Below are 25,262 nucleotides of genomic sequence, written 5' to 3'. Positions count from 1 at the left end.
GGGCAGCGAAGGGTTGAGAGTTCATCGCGCCCAGCACTGCAGTGACCAGGGGGTGGTATTTATAGTACACTAGCATTTATTGGACTCACCCCCAGCATCCTAAGGAGACAATGCCCTAGGTGCTGGAAGTAGGGGTGCGGCCGCACCCCCTGGCTTGAAGTGGTTTCCATTATATGCAGGGTTTACAGTTTGGTTCAGTGGCTCTCATCATCCCCCACTGTGCACATGGAGAGCGCCACCAAATTGCTACAGAGAGAGATCGAGGGATTAGACCAGGGCTGAGCATAATTCATAAGCACTGGCGGAGGGGGGAGGCGGGAGTGGAAGAGGCGGGCCCCTTTCCCATGTATATTGGTGCAGTGTGATCGCTATGTGTAGTTGAATGGAATAGCTACTTCTGGTCTATGGGAATGGAGCTAAAAATAGCAGCCCGGCTGTGTCTCTGCAAAGAGCCGGTCAGGCTGTGGCAGTAAGTGGAAAACACCAGCCCTCAGTCACCTATCTGCAGGGCTGCAACCAGAGTGGGGAGGGGGAAAATGCTGCTAAAAAAATGCAGAGAAAGGCTTTGATGGACTGAATTATTTGGCTTCGCTTTGTCTATCCCCCTGTCGCAAGCTGAATGGAGTTGATTTCCTTTAAACACCCGCACGTACCCAATGCACAAAAGGGGAGCAAAGGTCTCAAGACATGAAAACTCTGCAGGCTTCTGCTCCGCTTTCTCGGGGGTGAGGAGGAAGCATGTGGCCCAGAAGAGCCGGCAGCAGGTGACGGGAGAGGGTCCAACCACGCCAGGTACGATCCTGCTTTTAAAAAAGAAGAGAGCAGCAGGGGGCTGGAACAATGTGTGTAGTGGGGGTGCTGAGAGCCATTGAACCAAACTGCAAACCCTGTATAAGATGGAAACCACTTCAAGCCAGGGGGTGCGGCAGCCCCCCTAGTTCCAGCACCTCTGGAGAGCGGGCTATAAAAGAATGATAGAGTAGCTAGCAGGTGCTGAAAGGAGCAAGCACCACCATTGCTTCTGGTCGGGGATCAGCGCATGGGTCCTGCATTTAGGCTAAAATGCAGACGGGGATGGGAGAGAAAGGGTCCTGGACAGTATGAAGATCTTGTCTGTCACATGCACTGTCAGTTTGTCCTAAAATCCCATTCCTCAATTGGTGCTGGTTTCCAGAACAACCCAGCTTGCATTGGAACTCTGGGATTCTTTGGTCGCACTTATTTAATGAATGATTAATTAGTTATTATTATTAAATGTGTTTCTTTTTCATCAGACTAATCATTAATTTCTCTGTGGCTATATGTCCACGCAGGTGTCTTTCTGCTCTTACCTATCTTGTCCCTTCGGTGTTTTATTCTGCTGATCCAAACCAAGCCAGAAATCTGTTTTATATTAAAATCTAATCACGTTTTATTGCCACTAGCTGGTGTATTGCTTTAAATCCACCTGTTTATTAGAATTAGAACAGGAATAGAATTAGCCTTTGATTTAAATGTATTTCACTGGCTGTACCCATCCTGAACTATAATATTCAGCATCACAAGTTCCTTTAAATTCCATATATATATATATATAATTTCTCTCACTCCATTCAGTAGGTTGCCTTCATTCTTATGTGGTTATGTAACCAGACGTGGGTGAAAGCTCTTGCTAATTTAGACCAGAATATTTTCTTTAGGTTTCTCTCATCATCCCCAAGAAAATCCCTTTACATCTGAAATGGAAAAAAAAAGATCCCTGGAAGACTTTTGATTCCAATAAATTTCCATCAGACCATTTCTACACCGAAATCCACCAGGGATTCCCAGTTCACCTCAGGAGCAATTTGCCGAAAACCAAATCTCTTCCTTTTCCAGTTGCAACCCACAAATGCAAAGATGAAGCAAAGAATCTATCTGGCTTTTCCCTCTTTGTTTTCCATCCATTGCATGCCTTGATATTCAGTGTCGCTGTAAGAGCTTTACACCTTTGTTTCCTAAAGCCTTATTGCTCTGCAGGGATTTGGGTGGGTTTTTTTAAATGAAAAAAAGGACGGCTTCATCTGGAAAAGGCTGTGTTTTTTTCATCCAAAAGCACGGGACTTGTCTTTGAAAGATTCCAAAGGTAAAATGGCTTTTTATACTTAGAGGTCCTATGGGGACATGCAGAGTGAGATCTTACGAGACCGTAGCTTATTTAGCCTGCATTCCTGGACAATAAATGATGAAAGGTTTACAGGATTCCCGAGATGAAATTGCCTGCTTTATTACACCCCAGCATGACAGATGGATTTTTCTGATATGATATAGGGCTCTCATAGATTTCCTATGGTGGAGCTCAGGAAAGAATCCGTAGGAATGAGAGAGGTAATTTCTCATTCATTCCCCAAGCAGTGTGGATGACAATGTATCAACACTGTCTTGAAACTGAGACAGTAGATGGGGTGGAAGGGGTGATGGTCTCACAGGAAGGGCACTCCAGTAGGACCCAGATGATCTGGGTTTAATTCCTGGCTCTGCTACAGATTCTCTGTGTGACCTTGGTCAAATTGCTTCATCTCTCCTGGGCCTTTAGTTCCCCACCTATAAAATGGCAATAATCCCCAGGAGAGGCTAAAACCCATTTGTGATTGTGAAGAGCACGGATCGGATGCTGATGAGGGCAAGCTACATAGATAGAAGGGAGGGACATTGTTTAGGATGTTTAAGTCAGAAGGGGTTCAATCCTATGGTGATGGTAAATGGCCAGTTGTGGTCTTAAAAATCCATGAACCCTCAATAGTTCCCTTAACCCCAGGGGAGAAGGGGAGACTCACACTGAAGTGGGCCCAAGCCCAATGAAGTCAGTTGAAAGGCCCTGCCTTTGGATCAAGGCCCAAGGCTCCCACTGCCACAACCCTCACTCAGGTGAGTGATCCTGGTGAATCCATAGAAGTGACTGAGGCTACTCAGGTGAGTAAGGATTACTTGTGGGATCAAGGGTAGCAGGTTCAGCCTGTAAGAGCCCAACTTTGCCCGCCTTGCTGGAGCCAAGCTCCCGTCAGGGTCGGCTCGGTAGGCTGTGCAGGATTGGACCCAAAAGTTGGTTTGGGTTTCCTTTGGCAAAGGGTGGGGGGCAGGGGGAACATCCCAGGCTAGCGACACAATGGGCCAGATCCTGGGCAGGTGCAAATCAGCACAGCTCTGGGAAAGTCACTTGAGCAATGCTAATTGACAACAGCTGAGCCTTCGGCCCATTGATTTCCGCGGAGCTCTGGCCCAGTTGGGAATCTGACCCACTGACTCCAACAGAGCTATGTTGATTTACACCAGCTGGGGATCTGACACAATCACTTCCTTTTATTTCTAAATAATAACAACCAACCACCAAGAGGCCCTGCCAGCACCAGTCCCTTGAAAAGCCCCCAGAAAGTAGTGATAAGACAAAAAATAATAGAAAAAAAGGGGCAGGTTTGAGCTTTAAATGGTGAATCTGACAGCTTTGGGTATATGCATGGAGGCCTCAACACGGGGTGTGGAGGAAGCGGGGGTTGTAGCAAGGAGGAGCAAAAGCATCCCATAGTTGTTGCGTTCTCTTGCTTCCAGACTTGTGACTGTGAGGTCCAGAGAAGAGAAACTGACGCACGAGGATGATGCCTCATTTTTGAAGCGTCTTGCTGGTCAATATCTTCTCTGGCATCTTGGGGGCCGGATGCTTTTCTGTAAGGGAAGATGTGCAAAAATTATAGTGCTTGCTCCCTCTTATTGATCAACTCGTTTTCTCCTGCGTGCCTTTTGGTGTCACTGAAATGTTGGCGGCTGCTCAGGATAAAATCCGTCAGAAATAAAACCCTCATCATAGTGCATCGCGCTTCAGTTCTGAGCCACAGCACGCTAAGGTCAATAGAAAGGCTGTCGCTGACTTCAGTGGACTTTGGATCAGGCCCTTATGTGGCACTTTTCAGTTGGGTTTTTCAATGGGTACCTAACTCCTTTAGATTTCTTTGAAAATCCCTCGCCTCCCGCTAGAGATCTCAAAAGTGTTTTGAAAAAGGTGGGTGAGTAGCAGTGATCCTCAGTCTATAGCTGAGGAAACTGAGGCACGGAGCAAGGACATGATTTGGTAGAGGCAAGAAGAGAACCCAGGAGTTCCCAGTCCCCTGCTTTAACCACTAGACTGCACTCTGGCCTACAACTGGCAATCGAATCCAGGAGTCCTGATTCCCAGCCCAACTGCTATACAACATTCCCTGCTACAGATAGTAAAAAACAAAAACAACAACAAAAATAAAAAACCTCATGGAGTTCTGATCATCAGACCTCCTCTGCCCGCTTTAACCACTAGTGTGCATTGCCTGTGAAGCAGGTAATAAAGCCCAGGAACACTGATGCCCGGGCCCATGCTCAAGCCATACTAGATTCCTTCCTCCCTCTCTCCACACCAGTGAAAGCTCTGAGGACTAAAGCTGAGTTAAATCTAGAAGTAATGAGGAAATTAGTGGATGCTAATAACAAAACAGATAAAGCAGGTCACTTAGTGTGGGTTAGCTGGCAGCTCAGTCATTGTTTGACAAATGTCAAATGATTCCAGGGCCCTCCCCCGGCTTTGTATTACTGCAAATGGATGGGTTTTGAAATGACACTTTAACTGAGCTAGTCATTGCAAGTTAATCCAGTGTTTTCTCAAAATGAATGCTCCACTGGCTCAGAGGGACGTGCAAGCCTTTCTAATATGCTTAATCTGAAAGACTATAAGAAACGTTTCATGCGACAGCTAGATCTGGAGATGCTGTGAGAGAGAGAGATGCAGACGAAGATTAGGTAGATAGATAGATATGAAGATTAGAGAAGAAGGCTGAGATATTTCAAGTTGCTGAGAGTATTTGGATGCCCAGTTCCTATTAGTTTCACTGGGAATTGACCATCCAAATCCCACAGAAAACGCCAGTCCATCTATTTTCCATCTTCCCCCTTTTCCCCTCCATCAGCTGGAGCTGCCGGCTTGAACTGGCCTCCTCCAACTTCTCTCCTGGTCCAGCCAGCCACACAAACTAATTATCCTGGGCAGAATTAATGAGCCGTCCAATCCTTGCAGAGAGGCGTGAGCTATTTCAGGGTGGGGCTGCGCTTTTGGAGGGGTGGGGGGGTTGAGAAGGCTACATGAGAATGACAGTTCATCTCCCAGGATCTGACCCGGCCCAAAAGTGGGCTCAGGAGACAAATATTGAGAGTAAATCTTTTGCTTCGTACCTACAGAAACGTCTTCCGCCTCTCATACATTCACAAATGCTCACCCCGTTACACGTTCACCTCTTCTTTCCCTTACTCATTCGTTACACACAGCCCTATGCTTGGTCACACTGCACCTTCTCACCCCCTCCCACCCCGCAGGAGACAGGGATTCAGTGCCCAGCTCTGCCACATTGGATCAGATTTCCAAGCTCCCAGTGTAACTACTTTAACCCCTCTCTCCCAGCGCTGTGCACAGAACCCAGGAGTCCTGGCTCGCAGTCTCCTGCTCTAACCATTGGACAACACTCCCTCCAGGACAAAATACTCCCTAGCGCTTTAGGATAGGAAGCAAAGATCATTGTGGCAGTGACTACCTCGGTCGTGCTGCGATCAGGCCACCAGCTTTAGCAAGAAGAGGCCTGCTAATCACCACATGTGGTGAGGCCTTCTGAGAAGGACACCCCCCATTGAGTCATCAACACCACCAGGGGCAGGGGTCTCCCATCTAAGCCATAACCCCAGCCAATGCTGCTTAGCTTGCCACCCAGTGCCATGGGCTATAACCACAGGCAGCCTGCTGCCTCTTAGTGCAAGAGCTCTGAGCAGGCCGATTTGTTGCCATTAATCTGCAGCGCTCAACATCCGTAATTCAATCAGGCCCTGGTTCCTGGGGCACCGGGTCAGTGGATGGCGCCAGCCTCTGATGATTTGTAGGATGCTGCTTGCTCATTAGCCCTGCTAATTAGCTTTCTTTGTCTTCCTCTTCTCTTTCCCCACCTCTTTTATTCTCTTCTATCTTGCTCATCGGCTCTCTTCTGCATCCCCTCTATTCACCCTCCGTTCCAGGCCCCTTTTTCTCTCTTCCTCCCCTGCCTTTCCTCCATCGCTCCTTCCCTCTTCACCTCCTCCTGGCCTTTTTGTTCCTTCCCCCTTTCTTTACCTTCCCTCATCACTTATTCTTTCCATCTATCTCATTCTTCCTCTCCGGCACTCTTCCATGCTCTCCTCCCCGGCTCGTTCCCTGCTTCACCCCTCTTGCCTCTCCTTTGCCTCCCAGCGTGGGCCCAGGTGAGAGGCAGCGTGAATCAATCCGGCAGAACACGTGGCCGGGTTTTTCCAAAGAGCTGTGCACACCAGAAGCCGGGCCCTTCTGAAAAGCTGCTGCCCATCTGTGTCCCAGCGGGACCCGCCCAAGGGCCTTTGGGAAATCTGGATTTTATTCAGGTGCCTACTCTGGCTGCTTGCCCTGATTGGGGCGAGGGGGGGGGTCTGAGCCCTCGGGAATCCAGCCTGCAACTCTTTGGGCAAGTTGGCCCTGTTTGCATCAGACTCCGCCGGCTGGCACCGATAGACACTGTGTCACCTACACCCCCAAGTGAGATATTTCTGGTGAATTAGGCAGGACAGGGCCTTCTCCAATGCCCCTCCAGCCAACCAGCTCACCAGCTGCCAGGGCAGAAGGGGCTGGGGGCGGCGGGGAGGGAGGGGACCGCACTCACCAGCCAAACGTCTTTTGATTAGTTCACTTGTTTTTTTCCATCGTTGAATTAATTACCCTTTTCCACGCGGGCGCCAGCTGGGAGGATTTTGAGTCAAGCAGGCAGGTTGGGATGGGATTTGCCAGGGGGATCTGCCAGCGCTGGGAGACGGCACATGCACGTGAGTTGAGAGTTTAACTCTCTGGAGACCTGCTAATGGCTGTTGGGGAGCATCCCTCACGGTAGATGAGAATCTACCCTGGGCTGCGGTGAAGCGAAAGGGAGGAGGGCTAGTGCTGCATAAGAACAGGTATCCTGGGTCAGACCAATGGTCCATCTAGCTCGGTATCCTGTCTTCCGCTGCCAGGTGCTTCGGAGGAAATGAACAGAACAGGCAATCATCGAGTGATCCGTCCCGTCATCCACACTGAGCTCCTGGCAGTCAGAGGCTAGGGACGTCCCAACCATGGGGCTTCCTCCTTGCCTGTCTTGGCAAATAGCCGTTGATGGACCTTTCCCTCCATGAACGTGTCAAATGCATTTTGAAGGCCATTCTAGTTTTGGCCTTCACAGGATCCCCTGGCAATGAGTTCCACAGGTTGGCTGTGCATGGTGTGAAGAAATAACCTAGCACCACCACCTGCTTAGGTCCTAATTTGGCTTCATGGACAATGCATTAAGCTATACCAGAGATGAGCGGGATAATGCCCCGGAGCTGTCCCATGTGCCATGAATGCAGTGTAAGACTCAGGCAAGCCTGGATTCTATTCCCAGCTCTCCTGCTGGGCGACCTTGGGCAACGCCCCGTGCCTCAGTTTCCCCAACTGTAAAATGGGGGTAATAAGCTTCCACTCCTTTGAGACCCACCAGTGAGAAGAGTTAGAGATTAATCTTGTCTGGATTGCTCCATCATTGACAACAGAGTGGGACAAAAGTGGGTTTTTCTGCAGCAGGAGCTGCTGAATTCCCAACTGTTTTTGCCTTTGTTCTCTGGGAAGTCTGAATATGGGCGCAGAGGTGATATGGAAGGAGGGGGCCTGCCAGCTAGACATGTGGATGTGAAACTGAGGCCGTGTCCCACAGAGGCCTTAAAAATCCCAGGGCACTTCTTAGCCAGGCCCAATTTCTGTATGAATAAGGAGATTCTGTCTGCCTAGCTTCGCCTATTGGAGCCCTCACTTCCTGTCCTAATCTGGTGTGCAGCCCTGCGGTACACCATTAAACAGCTCCCCCGCCCCAGAATTGGCTGCGCTTCAGTGCTGGGTGAACGATCCCTGTATAACACTCCTATGGTTGTCCTCCACCTCAGAGGTGGCTGCATTCCAGTGCTGGGTGAGTAATCCCTGTGAAGCATTGCTATGGCTTTTAAGCAGCTGCCATGCTGCACCCCAGAACTTGCTGCATTTCAGTAATGGGTGTGTGTTCCCTGTGCAGCTTCGCTATGCAGCTGTTAAACAACTGCCCTCTTCCACTCCAGAGCTGGCTGCATTTCAGTGCTGAGTGAGTGATCCTTTTGCAGCGTGGCTGTGGGCTATGTCAGCAGTGGTAGTGTGATCTCTCTGCAGCATTGCTGTGTGGCTGTTAAACAGCTGCTGTGTTCCACCCCAGAGCAGGCTACATTTCAGCACCAGCTGCATGGTCACTGTGAAGCCCAGCTCTGCGGCGATTAACCAGCTGCTGCATTGCAGCCCAGAGGTGGCATCTCAGTGGTGAAGGGGTTGCTTGGTGATGAACGATGCTGTAGCAGTGTAAGATTTCATGACGTGCTCTCCCTCTCTCTCTCTTTCTCTGTCCAGGGAGGTGCTCTGCCTTTGCAATGCCCCACCCTGCTTCCCACAACCCCGGCTTGCCCCCACGAGACCGCCCGGCCCCAGCCCCCGCCTGGCGATGAACGACCCAGCCGCCATGCCGCACGCGGAGGGGAATGCCCTGCTGAAGGCTGTGTGGCAGGGCAAGTTTCGCCTTACCCGCCTCCTGCTGGAAGGCGGGGCCTATATCAACGAGGGCAACGCCCAGGGCGAGACCCCGCTGATCGCCGCCTGCCTGGCCCGCTATGACGACCCGCACAACAAGCCCCGCATGGTGCGCTACCTGCTGGAGAACGGCGCGGACCCCAACATCCCCGACAAGACGGGCAAGACGGCCCTGATGCACGCCTGCGCCGACCGGGCTGGGCCCTCGGTGGCTTCGGTCCTGCTGGAGCACGGGGCCGACCCCAGCACCAGGGACTACGCGGGGGCATCGGCCCTGGTGTATGCCATCAACCGGGGTGACCGGGAGACCTTGCAGGTGCTGCTGGACGCCTGCAAGGCCAAGGGCAAGGAGGTGATCATCATCACCACCGACACGTCCCCCTTGGGCACCAAGAAGACCAAACAGTACTTGAACTCGCCCCCGTCCCCGGGCCTGGAGGAGAAGTCACCAGCCCTGTGCATGTCGCCCTCCGACATCGAAGTCAAGACCACCCAGTCGCCCGGGGCCAGCGAGAAGGAGGAGGCGAGGGACGTCTTCAACTTCCCCATGGCCACCCGGCTGACCTGCCCCCCGCCGACTCCTCCCAAGGGTCTGGAGGCCAAGGCCTCCGCGGAGCAGCCGCCGGTGGCCCCGCCACCCAAGGGCCGGGCGAGGCAACTCAAGAGACTCAACTCGGAGCCGTGGGGGCTGGTGGCGCCTTCCGTCTTGGCCGCCTCCCATCTGGAGAAGGCCCGGACGCCAGAGGAGAGGATCACGGCTGAGATGAATGGCTTGAGCATCACCAAGAGGCCCGTGCTGTCACGGAGGCACAGCATCGAGGGCCAGGAGCCCCCCGGTTTCAAGACGGTGGCCCTCCAGGGCTCTGGGGAAGAGGCCCCCGGCCCGGAGGCACCCTGGGCCGAGAAGGTTCATTTTGGCCACCTCCACCAGCCTCTGTCGCGGCGCAACACGGCCCCCGAGGCCCAGGAGAGCGGGGGGGCCCCGGCACCCAGCCTGCGGGGCATGGCACACCCTAAGCTGGCCCGCATGGAGCACTGCGAGTCGGACGCGCACCTCTGCCCGGACTCCATCCCCGGCTCCCCGGATTCAGGCCGCCTCTCCCTGGAGAGGAGGAAATACAACGCCTCCCCCCTGACCCTGCCGGCCAGCTCTTCCCGGGAGTCCCTAGAGAGCATCCCCAGCGCCGTGTCCCCCATGACGGGACGGCGCCGCTCCCCGGGGCTGCTGGAGAGGAGGGGATCGGGGACCCTCCTCCTGGATCACATCGCCCACACCCGGCCTGGCTTCCTGCCCCGGCTCAACATCAACCCCCACCCTCCCATCCCTGACATCCGGGCCAACGGCCGGCCCCCCTCGCCCGTGCACAGGGGGCTCATCCCCATGGCCCCCAGCTCCCCCAAGGCAAAGAAGAAGCTGTTCAGAAGGCACTCTATGCAAACGGAACAGATCAAGCAGCTGGTCAATTTCCAGAACCTGCTGGCCCAGGGCAACTCGGCCAGTTAAAGGGACAGAAGCCCCAACAAGGGAAAGGAGGAGAAGAGGCTTAGATTTATTCTATCCCCCACCCCATTTGCTGCTCCTGCAGTGGGGAGGAGCTGGAGACACCCCCGGACCCATCCCATCTCTTCAACCCCATCCTGGGTGGCGAGCCCATTGTGTCTGGGTTGCTGTGTATCCCCCACCCTGCTGTGCACTCGTGTATCTATCCTAGCCACAGGTGACGCCCAGGGTGCAGGGAATGTGACTGGAACAGGAGCACTCCAGTGCTGGGCCGTGGCCCAATTGGGCCAGGATCCCTGTGCAACCAACTTCAGGATGGCGCTGTGCCCCTTCGGTGGAGGCCCTGAGGCCACAGCCTGGCAGCGGAATGCCCCCAAGCATCACCGCCCATGACTGTGCCACGTGGCCACAGAGCACCCGGAGCCCGCTGAGAAACCTGGCCTACATTGGGAGTGGGACAATGACAGCTTCTAATGGCTGCTCCCACGTGCCAGTCAGGAATCCAGAGGGGAGGCATATGGGTCCCGTCCCTCCGGGTCCTGCCGGGCACGGCCTGGAGATGCGGAGGAGGGGAAAGAAAAAGGGAATGAAAAGGTCGATTTGGGTTCGAGATCAGGAACATGGCCAGCCGGAGCCTCTTCCAATTTCCAGTAGCAGTTTGTGCCTGATCCAGGTTCAAAGCCAATGGCAGCCCCGCTCGGTTTGCACGGCTCTCCAGCCTGGAAGGAAGCAGCAGTGATGACACCCCCCACCCCCGGTGGCCTTGCACCCCACCTGCTGCTCCCTGCAATATCCTATTTATTAGTGTGAACACCGTTGGGATTTCTGGGTTCTCTCCCCACCTCTGAGGGGGCAGCATTGTCTGGCAGGCGCAGCAAAGGGAGACCTAGGGCTACATTTGCAAAATGTTGGGACGCCCAACTGCGCTGAGTGCTCACCTGCTGGAAATCAGGCCCCTTTGGGGCATCTCAGGTGGGAGCACTCAAAAACGGAAGCACTTTAGGCACGGGGCACTGTTTCCCAGCTCCGGGAGCGGGAGTGTTGTCTAGTGGTCAGAGGACTGGGTGCTAACGACGCTCAGGTTCTCTGCCTGTCTCTGCCACTGACTCACTGAGTGACTTTAGCCTAGTGACCCTCCCGCTCTGTGCCTCAGTTTCCCCCACCTGTCAAATGGAGGGAATGATACTGACTTGTGTCTGTAAAGCACTTTGAGATCCCGGGCTCAGAGGTGCTCTAGAAATGCTACATCCTATTTGTTATTTATTTAGCATTCAGTTTCTGGCAGAGCCGCCCCCCCCAGACAAAGCAATATGACTGGGGATGCGCAAGAAGTTACCCCCAAACACTGGTGGGAGGGCTGGAATAAACCCTTTAGGCACTGAGTGAGGGATTGAGCAGAGCGTCACCGATGGAGAAGGGAAACCATTTCGGAGGGAGGGAGGGGACTGAGTCAGTGTAAATAGGCAAATAGACACCCAATGCCAACCCCGTAGTGCAGACCCAGTGCACTGGCATGGGTTACCCTGCTTTTCCACCAGAGGGCGCTGTGCTTCTTTGGTCGTGCGGCACAACCGTGCATTGTCAGCACAAGAGGTTTGCACTAGTGTAATTGCAGTGGTGCAAACAAACCCCATTGCAGACAAGGCTTTAGGCCCAAGTCCTCAAAGGTATTTAGGTGCCTGACTCCCAGTGGGAAGATCTGGCCCCTAGTTACCAAGCTATGATGCTGCCGAGTGCTCAGGTTTCCCCGCACTTCCCTGAGTGATGCTGCAAAGTCTGAGTTAACTAAGGGAGTTAACATTTGCACAGGTCTCCCTATAAGCACAAGGAGACTGTAATCAGGGCCCTGTGAATCCGCTACTCTGCAGAACCCGCCCCTGTGCTGGGCTTCCTTTTCTGTTTGCAGAAATACGCTTGTAGCCCTTGTGGCAGCTAAGCCAACCTTCCCTGATTGGCATGTATCTGATGCCAATTGGCCTGACCTAGTCTTTAGACAGCCTACAATGATCACTCTAAGAGATGTGAACCCGTTGATGCCAATTGAGTGTTGACTCTGAAACCTACTGAGTACCAAACTGACAACATTAACTATTCCACTGCTGATTTGAGCAGAAATGTTGCATTGTAATGTGCGTATCTCACAACTCCCAATTAAATCCTCAGATACCAAAAGCCCCCAACTGCCCCCAGTTCAACTGCTAACATGCTCCACCTCATACCACCCCCTCTCCTGCTTGCTCCTGCTAAACACTTATGCCTTTTTTGTTACAAAATTCTGCAGCACACTGAAAATGAAGGGCCATATTCTTGGCTAGTGTAAATCGGTGCCTCTCTTGACTGATGTCAGCTGAGAATTTGGGCTTAAAATTATAGGGGCAGCATTTGATTAAATTGGCCAGAGGATTAGCTAGCACACTTTATCCTGTGCTGATTGCGTTAGCCTCTGCCACGTTTAGTTTAATAGAAACCTTATTATTTCAGTGTATCTGATGTTGTTCTGGGATTTCCAGTTTCCTACAGGATTTGGGGCCTTTTGCTGGAGGATTTGGGGGCTAGTTTGCTGCAGATACATGGTGCCTTTTTCAACTAGGGCGAATGCCCTCTCTGCCTGTGTATGTCAGAGAACGTATAGCATGTGAGTATGGTTTCACGTCTGTATCTGGGACACCTATAGGGGTTGGATATGGGGTTTTCAGTCGCAGGTTAGAAGGATGGAGCTCAACTGTGAAATTTGGAAACAAATTCACATTGAGATTTCAGAGGCCATCAAAACTGCTTTGAGCACATCTTTCTCCAGTATATGTGTGGCTATAAGCCACTCGTGAGTCTCCATTACAGGTCCCCATCTGTGTCTGATCCACAGAGGACCTGTCTGCTACTGCCCCAGCTAAGGACTAGCTTGGGTGGGACTTATTCCACAAAACGATTTGCCGTCGGAGAGTGTTGATTCGTCAAAACTGAAATGTCCCACAGGAAGGTGTCAATTCCGCCGAATTTTTCCATTTAGAAAAAAAGGAGATGAAAATGTTTTGAAAATGTCAAAGCGCCCCTCTCCGCCAGCCTCGGAACGAAACGCTTCCGGTTTTCAGCTCAAAAGGACGTTTCCTTTGGCCACTAAGCTTATTGTCTAGTTTTAACGTTTAAAAGGTCAACATTGAAATGAAATGTTTCAAATTTACCAAAACAAAATATCCGCCAAAAAGATTTCGGGGGGGGGGGGGAGTACTGGGTTTGCAAATAATTGTTGAGATTTGGGGATTTGGTTCCAATTTGGGACAAGAAAATCTTGAAATTGCAAGTTTTCCCTGAGGATGGGAAATCCCCATCAGCTGTAGACCCCCAGGGATCATCTTTAGCCCAGGTTGCCCCTGCTCCTGCTTTTAGCTCTGGAAGCCCCTAGGGTCTCCCAGCCAGTGCCACACCCCACTCCCTGTGCCTATGGCAGCCCAAGCAGAATGCTGCCCCCTGCTCGCCAAATGCACAAACTGCTGGGCGGTGGTTTCCTCGCTAGGGGGTTATCTTAGTAAGTTCTAGCTCAGTGATACTCAGACCTCCAGGGTTCAGGAGCCGAATTAGCGACCAGCAGCACCCCACAGAGTCACAGGAGCGTGAATTCATTGTTTCCATTTACTATATATATTTTATTCGCACAGCAAAATGACTGACCAAGTATTATTTTATCGACTACAATTGGTTAATAACAATGTAAAGTCGCCATGATTGGTTAATAATTAAATCACCCAGTGTTTTAATATCATGTGCTGCAAGAGACACATTAAAGAGCCACTTGCGGTTCCCAAGCCTCAGTCTGAGCGTCACTGGGCTATATGGATAAAAAACGTGCACAAAAGAAACTGGTGTGTGTGTGTGTGTGTGTGTGTGTGTTACCCCTCCATCCCCACCGTGGGTATATTGCATGCGCGTGTGTGTGGGCGGGTGGGTGGATTACCCCTCAATCCCCACCTTCGGTGTATTAAAGGCAGCCACAGGAAATGTTTTGCTTTAAATCAGTTGCAGATAACAAAGTAGACTGGGGTCAGTTTCTCAGCTCGTTCCCCCACCTGTAGAGTTCTGGATGAAACCAGGCGGCCAGTCCCTTTGGCTTTTGCTCAGTCAAAACCCGATGGATGAGGGGATGTTTGGCTGAAACAACTTCTACCCCTTTATCAATTAGCCAGTGCGGGATATTCCTGAGCATTGGGTGGCATCTCAACCACTGTGGCCAAGCAGGAGGTCTCTATACCCTATGCACATTGTGACACGATCAGTCTCCCTCCTTCACGTAACCCAGCCCCTGCATGTGTCTCTGAGCTGCATCCTCCCTGACAATCCAGGCTGTAGCTTAGAGGTTCTCAGTCGTTTCCATAGCAGGATCCTCCCCCTACATATCCTTCCCTAGGGGGAGCCTGAGCTTAGTTCTGGAGCTGCCCAGATGCCAGGGTGATGGTGGTCATATGTAGTCAGGTTCTGCATTTAGCAATGTGCGAAGGGGAGGTAGGTCGTGACCCTCCCCTGGTTGTCTTTGGGGTATCCAGGGCCTTGCAGTCCATAGACAGATGTGTGTAACTGTGCTCACCAGTCCTCCCGCTTCCCAGCGGTCTGTGTGAGAGCACGGCCCTAACTCCATTTTAGGAGTCGCCCTCTGCCTTCATGTCCTCCAGGGGCTCTGTTACCCTATGTCTGGAGGCTGGGAGTCAGGACTCCTATAGTCAATTCCCACTCCAAGGAGGAAATGTAGGCTCATGGTTAGAGCTGACGAAGAGGAGGCAGGACACCTGGGTTCTCATCCCAGCTCCAGCGTTTAGAGGGGGAGGCACGAGACCAGGGTGAAATCCCATTGTGCCACAGGTAGGGGAGAGAAGCTGCAGCGTGGGTGCCACTGCGGATCAGAACCTGCTTAACGCAAGCTGGTTTCTGCAGCTGCCCAGACACAGTGGTGATGGGGGCCTATAAGTACAGAGCTAGCCCAAGAATTCTGTGGGGCGGGGCAGGCCAGGCCTCAGAGCACCATTGGGGGTGGGGAGGCAGCTCACTCATTCCATCCAAGCGCTTGTGACACCCAGAGAAACCAACCAGGGTGAGAGTCCAGGCACCAGCTGCTGCTTCCAGGGACCATTCCAGCCCCAGGCAGGCGTCCAGGCACACGGTCTCCATCCTCTTCAGAGGTGAGCTAAAAAAACGGATCCAGGCAGCCATCGACTCAGGGGGAAGCTTGGATCCAAACAGACGCTTCAGTACAGCTTTAAATCCTTTCCACTAAGGGTGAGATTTCCAGAAGTTCCTGACAAGGCACCTAATTCCCATTGGCTTTCAAGGGGAATTAGGTCCCTAACTCACCACCGAGGCCCTTTGAAAATAACCCTCTCCCTAGGATATGTGGGGTTATCTCAGCAGACGCAATCCATTCGCCACCAGAGCTCCTGATCCGCCGCGCAAGGGACAATCGGAAATAATGTAGCGCCCCAGAGCTCAACGCTATTTGTGATATAGACAGGAATCCCCTTCCCCCATCCTGCCCAGGGCTGAAATGCTGCCAGTTCTGGGGAGGAGCACGGCAGCATCACTGCACAGCCATTTAGGGCAGGACACAAAGAGGAAGCATGTGATCAACGCAGCTCAAAAGGTGGGCAGGACAAAAGTGACCGGGGCTTGTTGATGAATACCAGGAATCGGGCCTGCAGCGTCAGGCCTTCCCCGCGAGCAGCGTCCCCTTTCGGGGCTGGGGGAAGTGACTCCTCTGCATAGAGCTCGTGTAGGAGCTTCAGGGGCCCAGTGGGCTGCAAGTCCATAGGCGAAGCGTAGCGCAAGTGCTCCCTGTCAGAAATGGAGCTGGGTGCATTTGCTCAGGCCCCTGCAGCTGAGATGGGCCGTGTTAGGTTAGTGCATGGTCCAGCCTGCTGTTCAGCTGATCGCTGGATAATATTGCCAAAGGCAGGCAGAAGACTCACACACTCCACCGTGCATATTCATATGCTCTGCCGATCCCTCGCACCTCAGACCCGTCTCTGAGCTGGGCAGGATCCCTGGGTCCACCTCCCTATCCCGTGAGGGAATGCTTTCTAATGGTTAGAGCAGAGGAACTGGGCATCAGGATGCCTAAGTTATTATCCCAACGCCACAAGGGGAGCGCTGTCTAATAGCTATAGCAGGGAATTGGGTGTCAGGACGCCTGGCTCTGCCGCTGACTCACTGCATGGCCTTTGGAGAGCTGCAGCCCTGCTCAGTGCCTCAGTTTCCCCACCTGCACCATAGGGCTAATGACCCCTGACCCATCCATAGGAATGAGTAGCTAATCTGTGAACACCTACCAGCTCTGCTCTAGAACACAAGACCCTCCCCAATTTAGTGAATGAGGGGGATCCCCTCTGAGCCAAAGTGAGTCATGTTTGAGAGTGTGGTCACCATTCCACCCCAAAGCTGGCGAGACTTGTATTGGCGAGGCCACCTGCTATCTCTGCCTTGGGCAGTGTCTGATCTCCTCCCTCTACCCCCGGTCCACACCCCCCTCTGCTGCGCTCTTCCTTTCTGCTGGCCAGGGTGCTTCTGTCTCCACTCAGGGGTGGCGGGCGAGGAGGAGACACAGGAACGGAGAAGAACTTGGTTGGGGGAAATAATTCCAGCCTCCCAGCTGGGGGTGTCAGGGGAATCTCTTGGTCTTCACATAGCAGGGAATAAAAGCCCAACATAGCTCAGTCTGGCTCACACCTGCGTCTTCTTGGGGAAGGGGGTGGGGGTTATTCTGCCACCTAGTATCCTTGCATTGGAACAGAAGGTCTTGGGGAAATGCCACTGGTCCATCAGTATCCTCCTGCTTCTTCCCTATGCCAGATACGGTAACAGGTCCGTCTCTTCCTGTATCCCTCCTCCGGCTGCACCAGATCAAACCCATCCAATCCTTAGACCCCCATCTCCTCCCTATGCTGGTTTAGATAACTGGCCCATTGATTCCCATATCCTCTCTCATGCTGCACCAAATCAGAGCACTAGTCAAGCATCCCTCCAGTCACCTCTAGTCAAGCATCCCTCCACCTGCCACACTAGACCCCCCTCACTGGTGCATCCAGGCCAGTGTCCCTGCTCCAGCAGTGGCCAGTATCCAGCGTTTCAGAGGAAGGTTTAAATTGCCCTGGGCCTACCGTACATAGCTATATACATGGGGATAAGAGGCAAATCCTGGCTAACCCTGGCATGTGTCCTACTTAGGTCCTGAAGCACACTGGTTCCCCAAGCCATTATCACAGCTGGCATAGCTGGACATGGGATCCCTGTGTACTATGTCTCCAAACTTCTGCGTGAGGGGGAGAACGCAGCGTGTGCGTCTCCTCTGCAACATGCTGCAGCAACCGTGGGCAACTCTGCACAGCACAGCTCTGGGAACCAAACGCAACCCGCCAGAAAAATAACCCCATCCTAGAACGATCCAGCCCTCATTGAAAAGTCTCCGTTCCTGGCAGGAGGCCTGCCATGAGAGCTGTAGATGGAATAGCGCCTCTCTTGCCTTGCCCACACCTGTGATGCTGCTCCCCAATGCGTAACCCATCTGCCTCGCTGCTTTCGCTCCCCACCAGGGTGTCCCGATTGCTGGGCCAGCGTCTTTGTCCCACTTCCCTCCCACACAGGCAAGTAGCTGTTCATCCTCGGCTCAACCCACTCATTTGGAGCAAGAGGCAGAGAGGAAAGGGAATGCTAAGAGGTGGAAAATCCAGGGCTTCTGTCTCTGCCTGGATCCCCGCTCCCTTTTGCCTGCCTAGCAGAGGTATTCCCTTGTGCTGTGGCCTATAGCCAGACCTCCTTGGGCTGCGAGCCCATAGGCTCTGTGTAGCCAAGCAAAGACTCACTGGTGTGGCACCTCCTGCTGGTCACCCTGGGAATTAGCTTTCCAGCAGATGGAGCGCCTCCTTCTGCCAGTGGCTCACTTGCCTCAGGCCCCCCCCATGTCCCTCCTGGACCCTGGTGCCCCTTTTCCTCAGGGTTCTGCCCTCCACAGTACCCCCACTCTGAGCCTCCCCTCCCAGGGGAACCCCCAACCCTCTAGCCCCACCTTGCCTCAGTGGCTACTGCCAGTCATCATCTAGTCCCCCCACTCACTGGGGCAGACTGCAGTCTATAAACCATTCAGTACTGGCAAGGGGGTTTTGGACCCACTGCCTTTCCCTGCAACCCAGTACCTCTCTGGGCCTTCCCGTCAGGCCACAGCCTGGGAGGTCACCAGGCCTGAGCACCCCAGCACTGCTCTGTCCACACTACCCTTTGCTCCTTCAGGCAGCTAAGTCCATCTCTCTCCAAAGCTAGAGAGAGACTCTCAGCTCCTGGCTCACAGCCCTTTTATAGGGCCAGCTGTGGCCTGATTGGGGTGTGGCCCCCGCTGTGGCTGCCTCCCCAATCAGCCTTTCACAGCCACAGCCCTCTCCAAGGCTGCTTTTAGCCCTTGTTCTACTGGAGTGGGGCAGCTGCCCTACTACACTCTACTAGGCAGGGGTTCTCGTGCTTGGATGGGAGACCCAGGAATCTATCGGCCTCATGGAGAGGTGGATTAACCACACCGACAGGAACCCCCGTTCTGTGGATGTAAGAAGTGTCGACATGGCAGTAGCATAGCTGTAACATAGCCGCACATACCCCTAGGATCAGGCACAGCGGTAAGGCCCAGATTGTCTGAGGCTAATAAACCCAAGGCACTATTTCCTGAGCGGTAGGTTACTGGGAACCCTGGTACCTGTCCTGATTCCAGCTTGAATAATTCCATTCGGACTCACAAAAACCCCTCCTGCTGTTTCATTTGTATGCAGGATTCTTTTTCATTTTCTGCCCTAAATCCTCACCTCTTGTTGGTGAGCACGACTAAGTGCCTTACGCATTCCACCCCAGGGGCGGCTGCATTTCAACACTGGATGAGTGATCCCTGGGCCGCATGTCTGGGAGGCTGTTAAAGAGCTGCAGCGTTCCACCCCAGAGGTGGCTGCGTTTCAGTGTCGGCCAAGCTCTTTGGAACGGATGGCACCACACGAAAGTCAGCATTGATTGGTATCGTCCATCTGGGGCTCCTACAGGAAGCTCTGACTGGCTCTTTGCATTATCCAGAGAGGATTCGGGTGGGAACGGGGAGACAAACGCACCCACGTATAATGACTAAAATCCGTACCCACCCCTCCTGTCACTGCATGTCCCTTCCAGGACCAATAAGGCCCTTATCTGCCGCCTCCAGCATCGGACACACCATTCCTCTCTCTTTGAGTCATGCTGCCATCTGGTGACTCTAACTGAGGTTGCTACATCCCGAACACCGGGCATGGTTTCAATGCAACCCTATTGTTTGCATCTCAAATTTTCCTATTCCCCCCCCCGCCCCATTTGAAGTCAGGCCCGTTTGGGAGGGACTCCACCAGCCATGGCCACTAAGAGGGGCTCGCAGACAGCAGCTGAGCAGTGGCAGAAAGGACGTCAATAGCTAAGGAGTGTCACAAGTTCTTGGGGCTTAGATGGGGATTGGAGCTTTCCCGTAGGTCATGATGTCCGAATCTAGGATGCTGGCTCTGGCCTGCCCTAAGTTGTCCCTACGGGTGGATCCATTCATGTGCATATTGATGTTACACTGAAATCCACCGCTATTTCATCTCGTCAATACAGCTTAGCAGCCACACAAACGCCTCCCCCCCGACTCGGTATGTTAGCTCTTGCCAAGAACCTGGTGTTGACACAGCTTGGAGATGGAAGGGGATTTTAACCCTCACTGTGAACAGCAATCGATGTGGGATCCAGCAGCAAATGGGACTCATGGGAGAAGCTGCTCCATACGAATGACCTGACACAGAATGAATTGGTTCAGGGGCAGAGACTGACTCAGAGGGCTGAGATTGGAGCTTCCCCACATCTGGGGGCTGTGTGGATCCAGGGGTTCAGTTCTGCCTGTTATGGAGATTGGGGACTGGCCACCAGGCTGGCCCTGGCTTATCTGGAGGGGCTGTTTCCATAACGAATATGTGAGTGCCTGGATGTGGATACCTGGAAGTCAACACTTTGCTGTAGTGTGGGAAGGTGGGTAAATTTCATCCCCATTTTGTAGATGGGGAAACTGAGGCTTCTTAGGCTAAATCCACCCCTGGGGTAACACTTCTGCGGTCCCAGAGTAATGAGGGGGCTTCCCTAGGGCCACACAATGAATCTGTGACAGAGCCAGAATAAAAACCGGGAGGGGTCATGGCTCCCAGCCCTGGCTCAGGCCAATAGACCATGGTCTGGTGTAAACAGAAGAAGGGGAGGAGAATTATCCCTGGGGAAATTGAGGCAGGGGAAGAATTACGCATGCAGTGGAGTGGTTTTGATAGGGCCTCTCTTGTTTTCAATGCACTGCTCTGTGTTTATATTAGCAAAGGACAGTCTGAGGAGTGCCCCGGGGCTGTTGGAGTCTGGGGGTGAGGTTTGGGACAATCTTTCTTCCCCAGAGGGGTTCGTCCCACAGTCTGGGACTGGCCCCTGGGAAAGCTCCACCTTCCACACAGAGCTTTCCCCTGCTGGTAGAAAGTTCCACTGGGCCTGCCATAGGTGCAGGAACTAGGGATGCCGGGGGTGCTGTAGCACCCCCTGACTTGAAATGGTTTCCATTATATACAGGATTTACAGTTTGGTTCAATGGCTCTCAGCCCCCACCCCCCACTATAAAAATTGTTCCAGCGGAGGAGAGCTGGCAACCGCAGCCCCGAGTTTCAGGCTCTCTGAGATCCACTGGGCCCAGGCTACTGAGCGCCGTGAAGCTACGGACATTGCTAACAGGGGAGGTGCCAGTGAGGAGCTAGGGGGAAAGCCCAGAGACAGCAGGGGTGGCCCTCACCTCTGCACTCCCAGCCTCCTTTTTCTTCCATGCATAAGCCATTTTTCCTGAGCTGTTCTGTTCTGGAACCCGCCCAGGAACAGCTGCTGGGACAGAGACGTGAACCTTTCGCTCAGCTATCTCACAGCTCCGCTCCCTGCCCAATCTGGGAATAGAACCCAGGAGTCCTGATCCCCAGTCCCCTGCTCTAGATCACGCTGCTGGGCTCTAGATCCTGTCCAGGTCTGAGAGTGGACTCATGCTCATTGCACTAGACCTTGTATCTTCCAAAGCGCCACTCACCGCTTTGGGGAACACGGCTGCAATTCCCTTTGCGCCGGCCCAGCTCTCTCCGTACAGAGCCACATGGCAGAGCAGGAGGAGCTCTGGCACTGTTCGCCGCTGGGGTGGGGGTGGCAGAAATCCCGCTTTTTCTCTCACTGCACCGGAGCCTGATTCTCCTCCCCCCTGGCCTCGGAGTGTCGTGGATTCCCAGACCGGGAGGGACCACTGTAATCTAGTCTGACCTCCTGGATAACACAGGCCAGAGACATGCCCTGAAATCATTCAGTGGGGGGGACAGATCTTTTAGGAAAAACAACCCATCTTGAAAACCAGCCCAGCTGCTTCAACGGGAGCATACTTCAAAAGCAGGTGGCTGCAGGTGGGGAAACAACTGAACAGGCTGGACCGTGTGTGTCCTCTGCTCATGAGGCCTGATGAGCATCCACACAGGAGCTAAATAGCAGCATGTGTCAAAGAAGCAGCGAGTGTCTGCTCTCGTCTGCCCGTGACCCCCCCCCAACTGGATATAGACCTCCCGAGCACCAGCCCAACCTGCTGATCCAACCAGCCGCCCAGTGCAGCGCTAAGCCCAGTGGGTCTGTGACAAGCCCGAGCTAGAAGTGACAGAAATGAACGGGATTCTCTTTTCGCAGCGTCTCTGCCCGGTGGCCGCAGCGCACGGTAAATTGGATCTTACAGGGAGGTGTTATTTTGCAGCCGGGCTGATGTTCGGGGCTGGGAGAGCGTAGGGTGAGATGGGGACAGATGCCCCTGATCAGTGAGCATGGAATCAGGGGACTAGTATTGCTGGCCCATCAAGCAAACAGGGGATGCCGGGGGGTTAGGCTGGGAGCAGCTCACCCCAATAGACAGAGCACTGCATGGGGTTTAATTACGTTTCATTTGCCCAGCGGAACCTGCATTCAGCTTCGCTCTTTGCAAAAAAAAAAAAACCACCCTCCACTGGCTTGCTGATCAGACGGCCCCTTGGCTACCAAACGACCCTAGAACCCAGCCTCTAAGTAGCTGTATTGCAGGGGAGGGGACAGAGATTTCAGCAAGAGGTTGCCTGACTTGAGGGGAGAAGATGGAGACCATTTACTAAGGTGGGGAGCTCTGCCATATAACCACACAGGCAGGGTTCTATGCCTCAGTTTCCCCATCTGGACAAGGGGGGTAATGCTATTCAGCCAGCTTTGTAAAGTGCTATGAGATCATGGGGTGATTTAATAGCGGCACCAACAAATGGTTAATATTTAACCATCGGATGGCTCGGCAAGGGACGTGGTGACTTCTCCCGTCACGGCATGTCTTTAAATCACGACTGGGCGTCTCGTTTGAAGCTGACGCCATGGGCTTGGTGCAGGAATCATCATGGGAGGTTCTCTGGCCTGGATTAAGCAGGAGGTCAGATGAGATGATTAGGAGGGTCCGATCTGACCTTAGACGTTACGAACGAGTGCCGTGCATTAGCAGGGGGCACACACCAGACATTATTACAGCCCTGTCTCAATCGAGATCCAGGCCCTGTAAGGCCCCCTGGTGAGAGACAGTCCCTGCCGCAAAGTGCCTACAATCTAAACAAAGAAGACAGTCACAGGGGAAACAAAAAGGAACTTGCCCCAGAGCTAGGAATAGTACCCAGGCAGTCTAGTTCGGAGAGCAGGACCCAACGCACCCACCCATACGATCTCCCTTCCCCCTGGCTCTGAATGCATTGTTTAAAATGCCGCTGGAGACGCCAGTGCCAAGTTAGAACCGATTGGCAGTGTTTTACGTGCTATCAGTGGCCGATTAATTTCATTATGGCTGCAGGGTTTGTGCCAGTCATGCCACCGGCTTTCAAATCAATGCAAACTAATACAAAGACTTTGCCCTTCTATGGATCCTTTCAGAGAAGAGCTAAGGAAGAGATGTCCATTTCAGTGTACCAAGTTCTTGCTTATTCAAGCTTCCACAGCTCATCCCGTAATTGAGGGTGTTAACCCACATTATCCTGGCCACGTGCCATTCCTCCTCCCTACATCTTTCAGCTGGACACAGCCTTCCTCTTCCTTTCAGTCCTAAATGATTGTGTAGTGTTGCTGAGTGACATTAAATAGCTGCCACACCCCACCCCAGAGGTGGCTGCATTTCAGGGGTGGGTGAAGCTGTCCTTTACACACCTCACCAGGTGGCTGAGATGAGAGTCCTGATTACGTAGCATTTTGTTAAGTGCTTTGATGCTCCAAGGTCAGGTTCTAAGAAAGAGGCTAAAAAGCTGGATTGGGAGCCAGGAGTCCTGAGTTTTACCACAAGTGTGTAAGATCAGCTGGTTAGAGCAGGAGCCTAGGAGTCCTGAGTCTCAGATCTGCCACTGATGTGCTATGTGAATGGGATGCCTCCTTTCTGTGCCTCAGTTTCCCCAGATTTAAGAACAGGGATGATGCTCAGAGCATGAGGCTTAATTCCTCAGTGTTTGTAAAGTACTTTGAGACTGCTGTACTGAAGGGCAAAGAGTCATGAACCATTTGTCCTAGTATGTGCAGGTTCTCTGGCCTCTTCCCAACAGCTGATCGGATAGCATCCCATGTCCCATGATGCTTGTGGACAGGAAAATTGGCTGCCGATGCTAACACGGGAGGTTTAATCTGCCAGAAACAGGGGCCAAAGGGCTGAGCCAAAAAAAATCAATCCTGCTAATTAAGACAGCACTGAGCACCACCAGGGAGAACCCAGGGTAAGCAGCAGGCTATGGCAAGCTGTGTCAGGTAGCTCAGGGGATTAGGATCCTGTCAGTTGCTGGTTCAAATGTGGGTGAAGTTGAAAGATTATTTTTGGGGCATGTGACTGTTTAATCTCCCAAGAACCAAAATGCTTCAGTCTAACCCTCCCGATGGGCTCCCCAGAGGGGTAACTGGGTGCAATTCAAAGCCTGTGCTGTGCAGATCAGACTAAGTGAGCTAATAGTCCCTTCTGACCTTGAGTTCTAAGGGTGCATCTCCCCAGCCCATGGCAGCAAGCCGACGGGCTCATGCAGCCATGTAGATGCTGCAGCTTGAGGTCCCGCTTTGGAGCATGAGCTGTACCTTCAAAGCACTGGCTAGGCAGCTGCTTTTAGCAGGAGCCCCAGTCTGACAAGCTGGGCTTGGAGGCGGGCTGCTGCTGGCTGTGTCCCCTTTGAACTGTTTTGGCTTTAAGGCCAGCAGGGCTCAGCAGATCATCCAGTCTGACCTGCTGCCTGAGAACCTCACCCAGCGATTCCTGTGTCAAGCCCCCCGGCTCACGGGTTTCTTATGGACAGTCACCTGGTCCTGAGTTAAAGCCTCCAAGTGCCGGCCAATCCACTGTGTCCTTTGGGAATCCAGCTGCGAGTTACCCTCCCTCTGACAAATACGCAGCATCTCTGAGCTTGAATTGTTCTGCAAACCCCACCCTGGGCTGCAGTAGTGCTCAGCCGACGAATTAGCCAGCACGACTGGCAGCATCGGGCCTACGGGGCGCGAACTTGCTGCGTCAGCCACTAACATGACCCCTTAGCACGGCCTCAGGCTCGCCCTTTGCAAGAATTGGCAGCTCCTAAGCAGGGCCATCTTTTTGTTCCCTGATTGTACAGCGCCTAGCATAAAGGGGCCTGGCCATGATGCCTAGGTGCTACAGTAAGACAAATAATAAATAATAATAAAATCGCCTGCCTATGTGGCTGTGCAGCACCCAACTGCAGTATTAATAATAAAAACACTTTTAAAAAAGCCAGTGGAAAATAAGGCAGAAATACTAGGAAGGGAGATGCTGTCAGGTCAATGGTGCATCTGGACCAATACCTGGGGCCAGCTGCTTCTGAGGAGCACTGGTTACAATTTTACAAGCAAAACCAAATTTTCATTTTTTTAAAATGGCCTTTTTACAAAAGTGAAACTGTACTTGTTTTTTCATTGTTTTTTTTTTTTTAACTTCTCAAATTTTTTTGGACAAATCCCCAGAACAAAGAAAAAAAAACCCGTTTTTTCTTCCTCCATCTTCATTTATGAGTTCCAAAATGGAGGTGC

The 25,262-nt window shown here is 52.8% G+C and overlaps 1 protein-coding gene across 1 annotated transcript; it reads left to right on the top strand.

Moving 5' to 3' along the window:
- The first annotated feature begins 348 nt into the window (after window positions 1–348).
- Window positions 349–16,829, top strand: ANKRD34A (ankyrin repeat domain 34A). The gene is made up of 2 exons (XM_038382849.2): window positions 349–792; window positions 8,465–16,829. The coding sequence occupies exon 2, from the start codon at window positions 8,556–8,558 to the stop codon at window positions 10,143–10,145; it is 1,590 nt and encodes a 529-aa protein (XP_038238777.1). The 5' UTR covers window positions 349–792; window positions 8,465–8,555; the 3' UTR covers window positions 10,146–16,829.
- The last annotated feature ends 8,433 nt before the right edge of the window (window positions 16,830–25,262 follow it).

Source organism: Dermochelys coriacea, chromosome 24, assembly GCF_009764565.3.
Source record: "Dermochelys coriacea isolate rDerCor1 chromosome 24, rDerCor1.pri.v4, whole genome shotgun sequence".
In the NCBI taxonomy this organism is placed as follows: domain Eukaryota; kingdom Metazoa; phylum Chordata; order Testudines; family Dermochelyidae; genus Dermochelys; species Dermochelys coriacea.
This window is presented reverse-complemented; position numbering and strand designations above follow the sequence as displayed.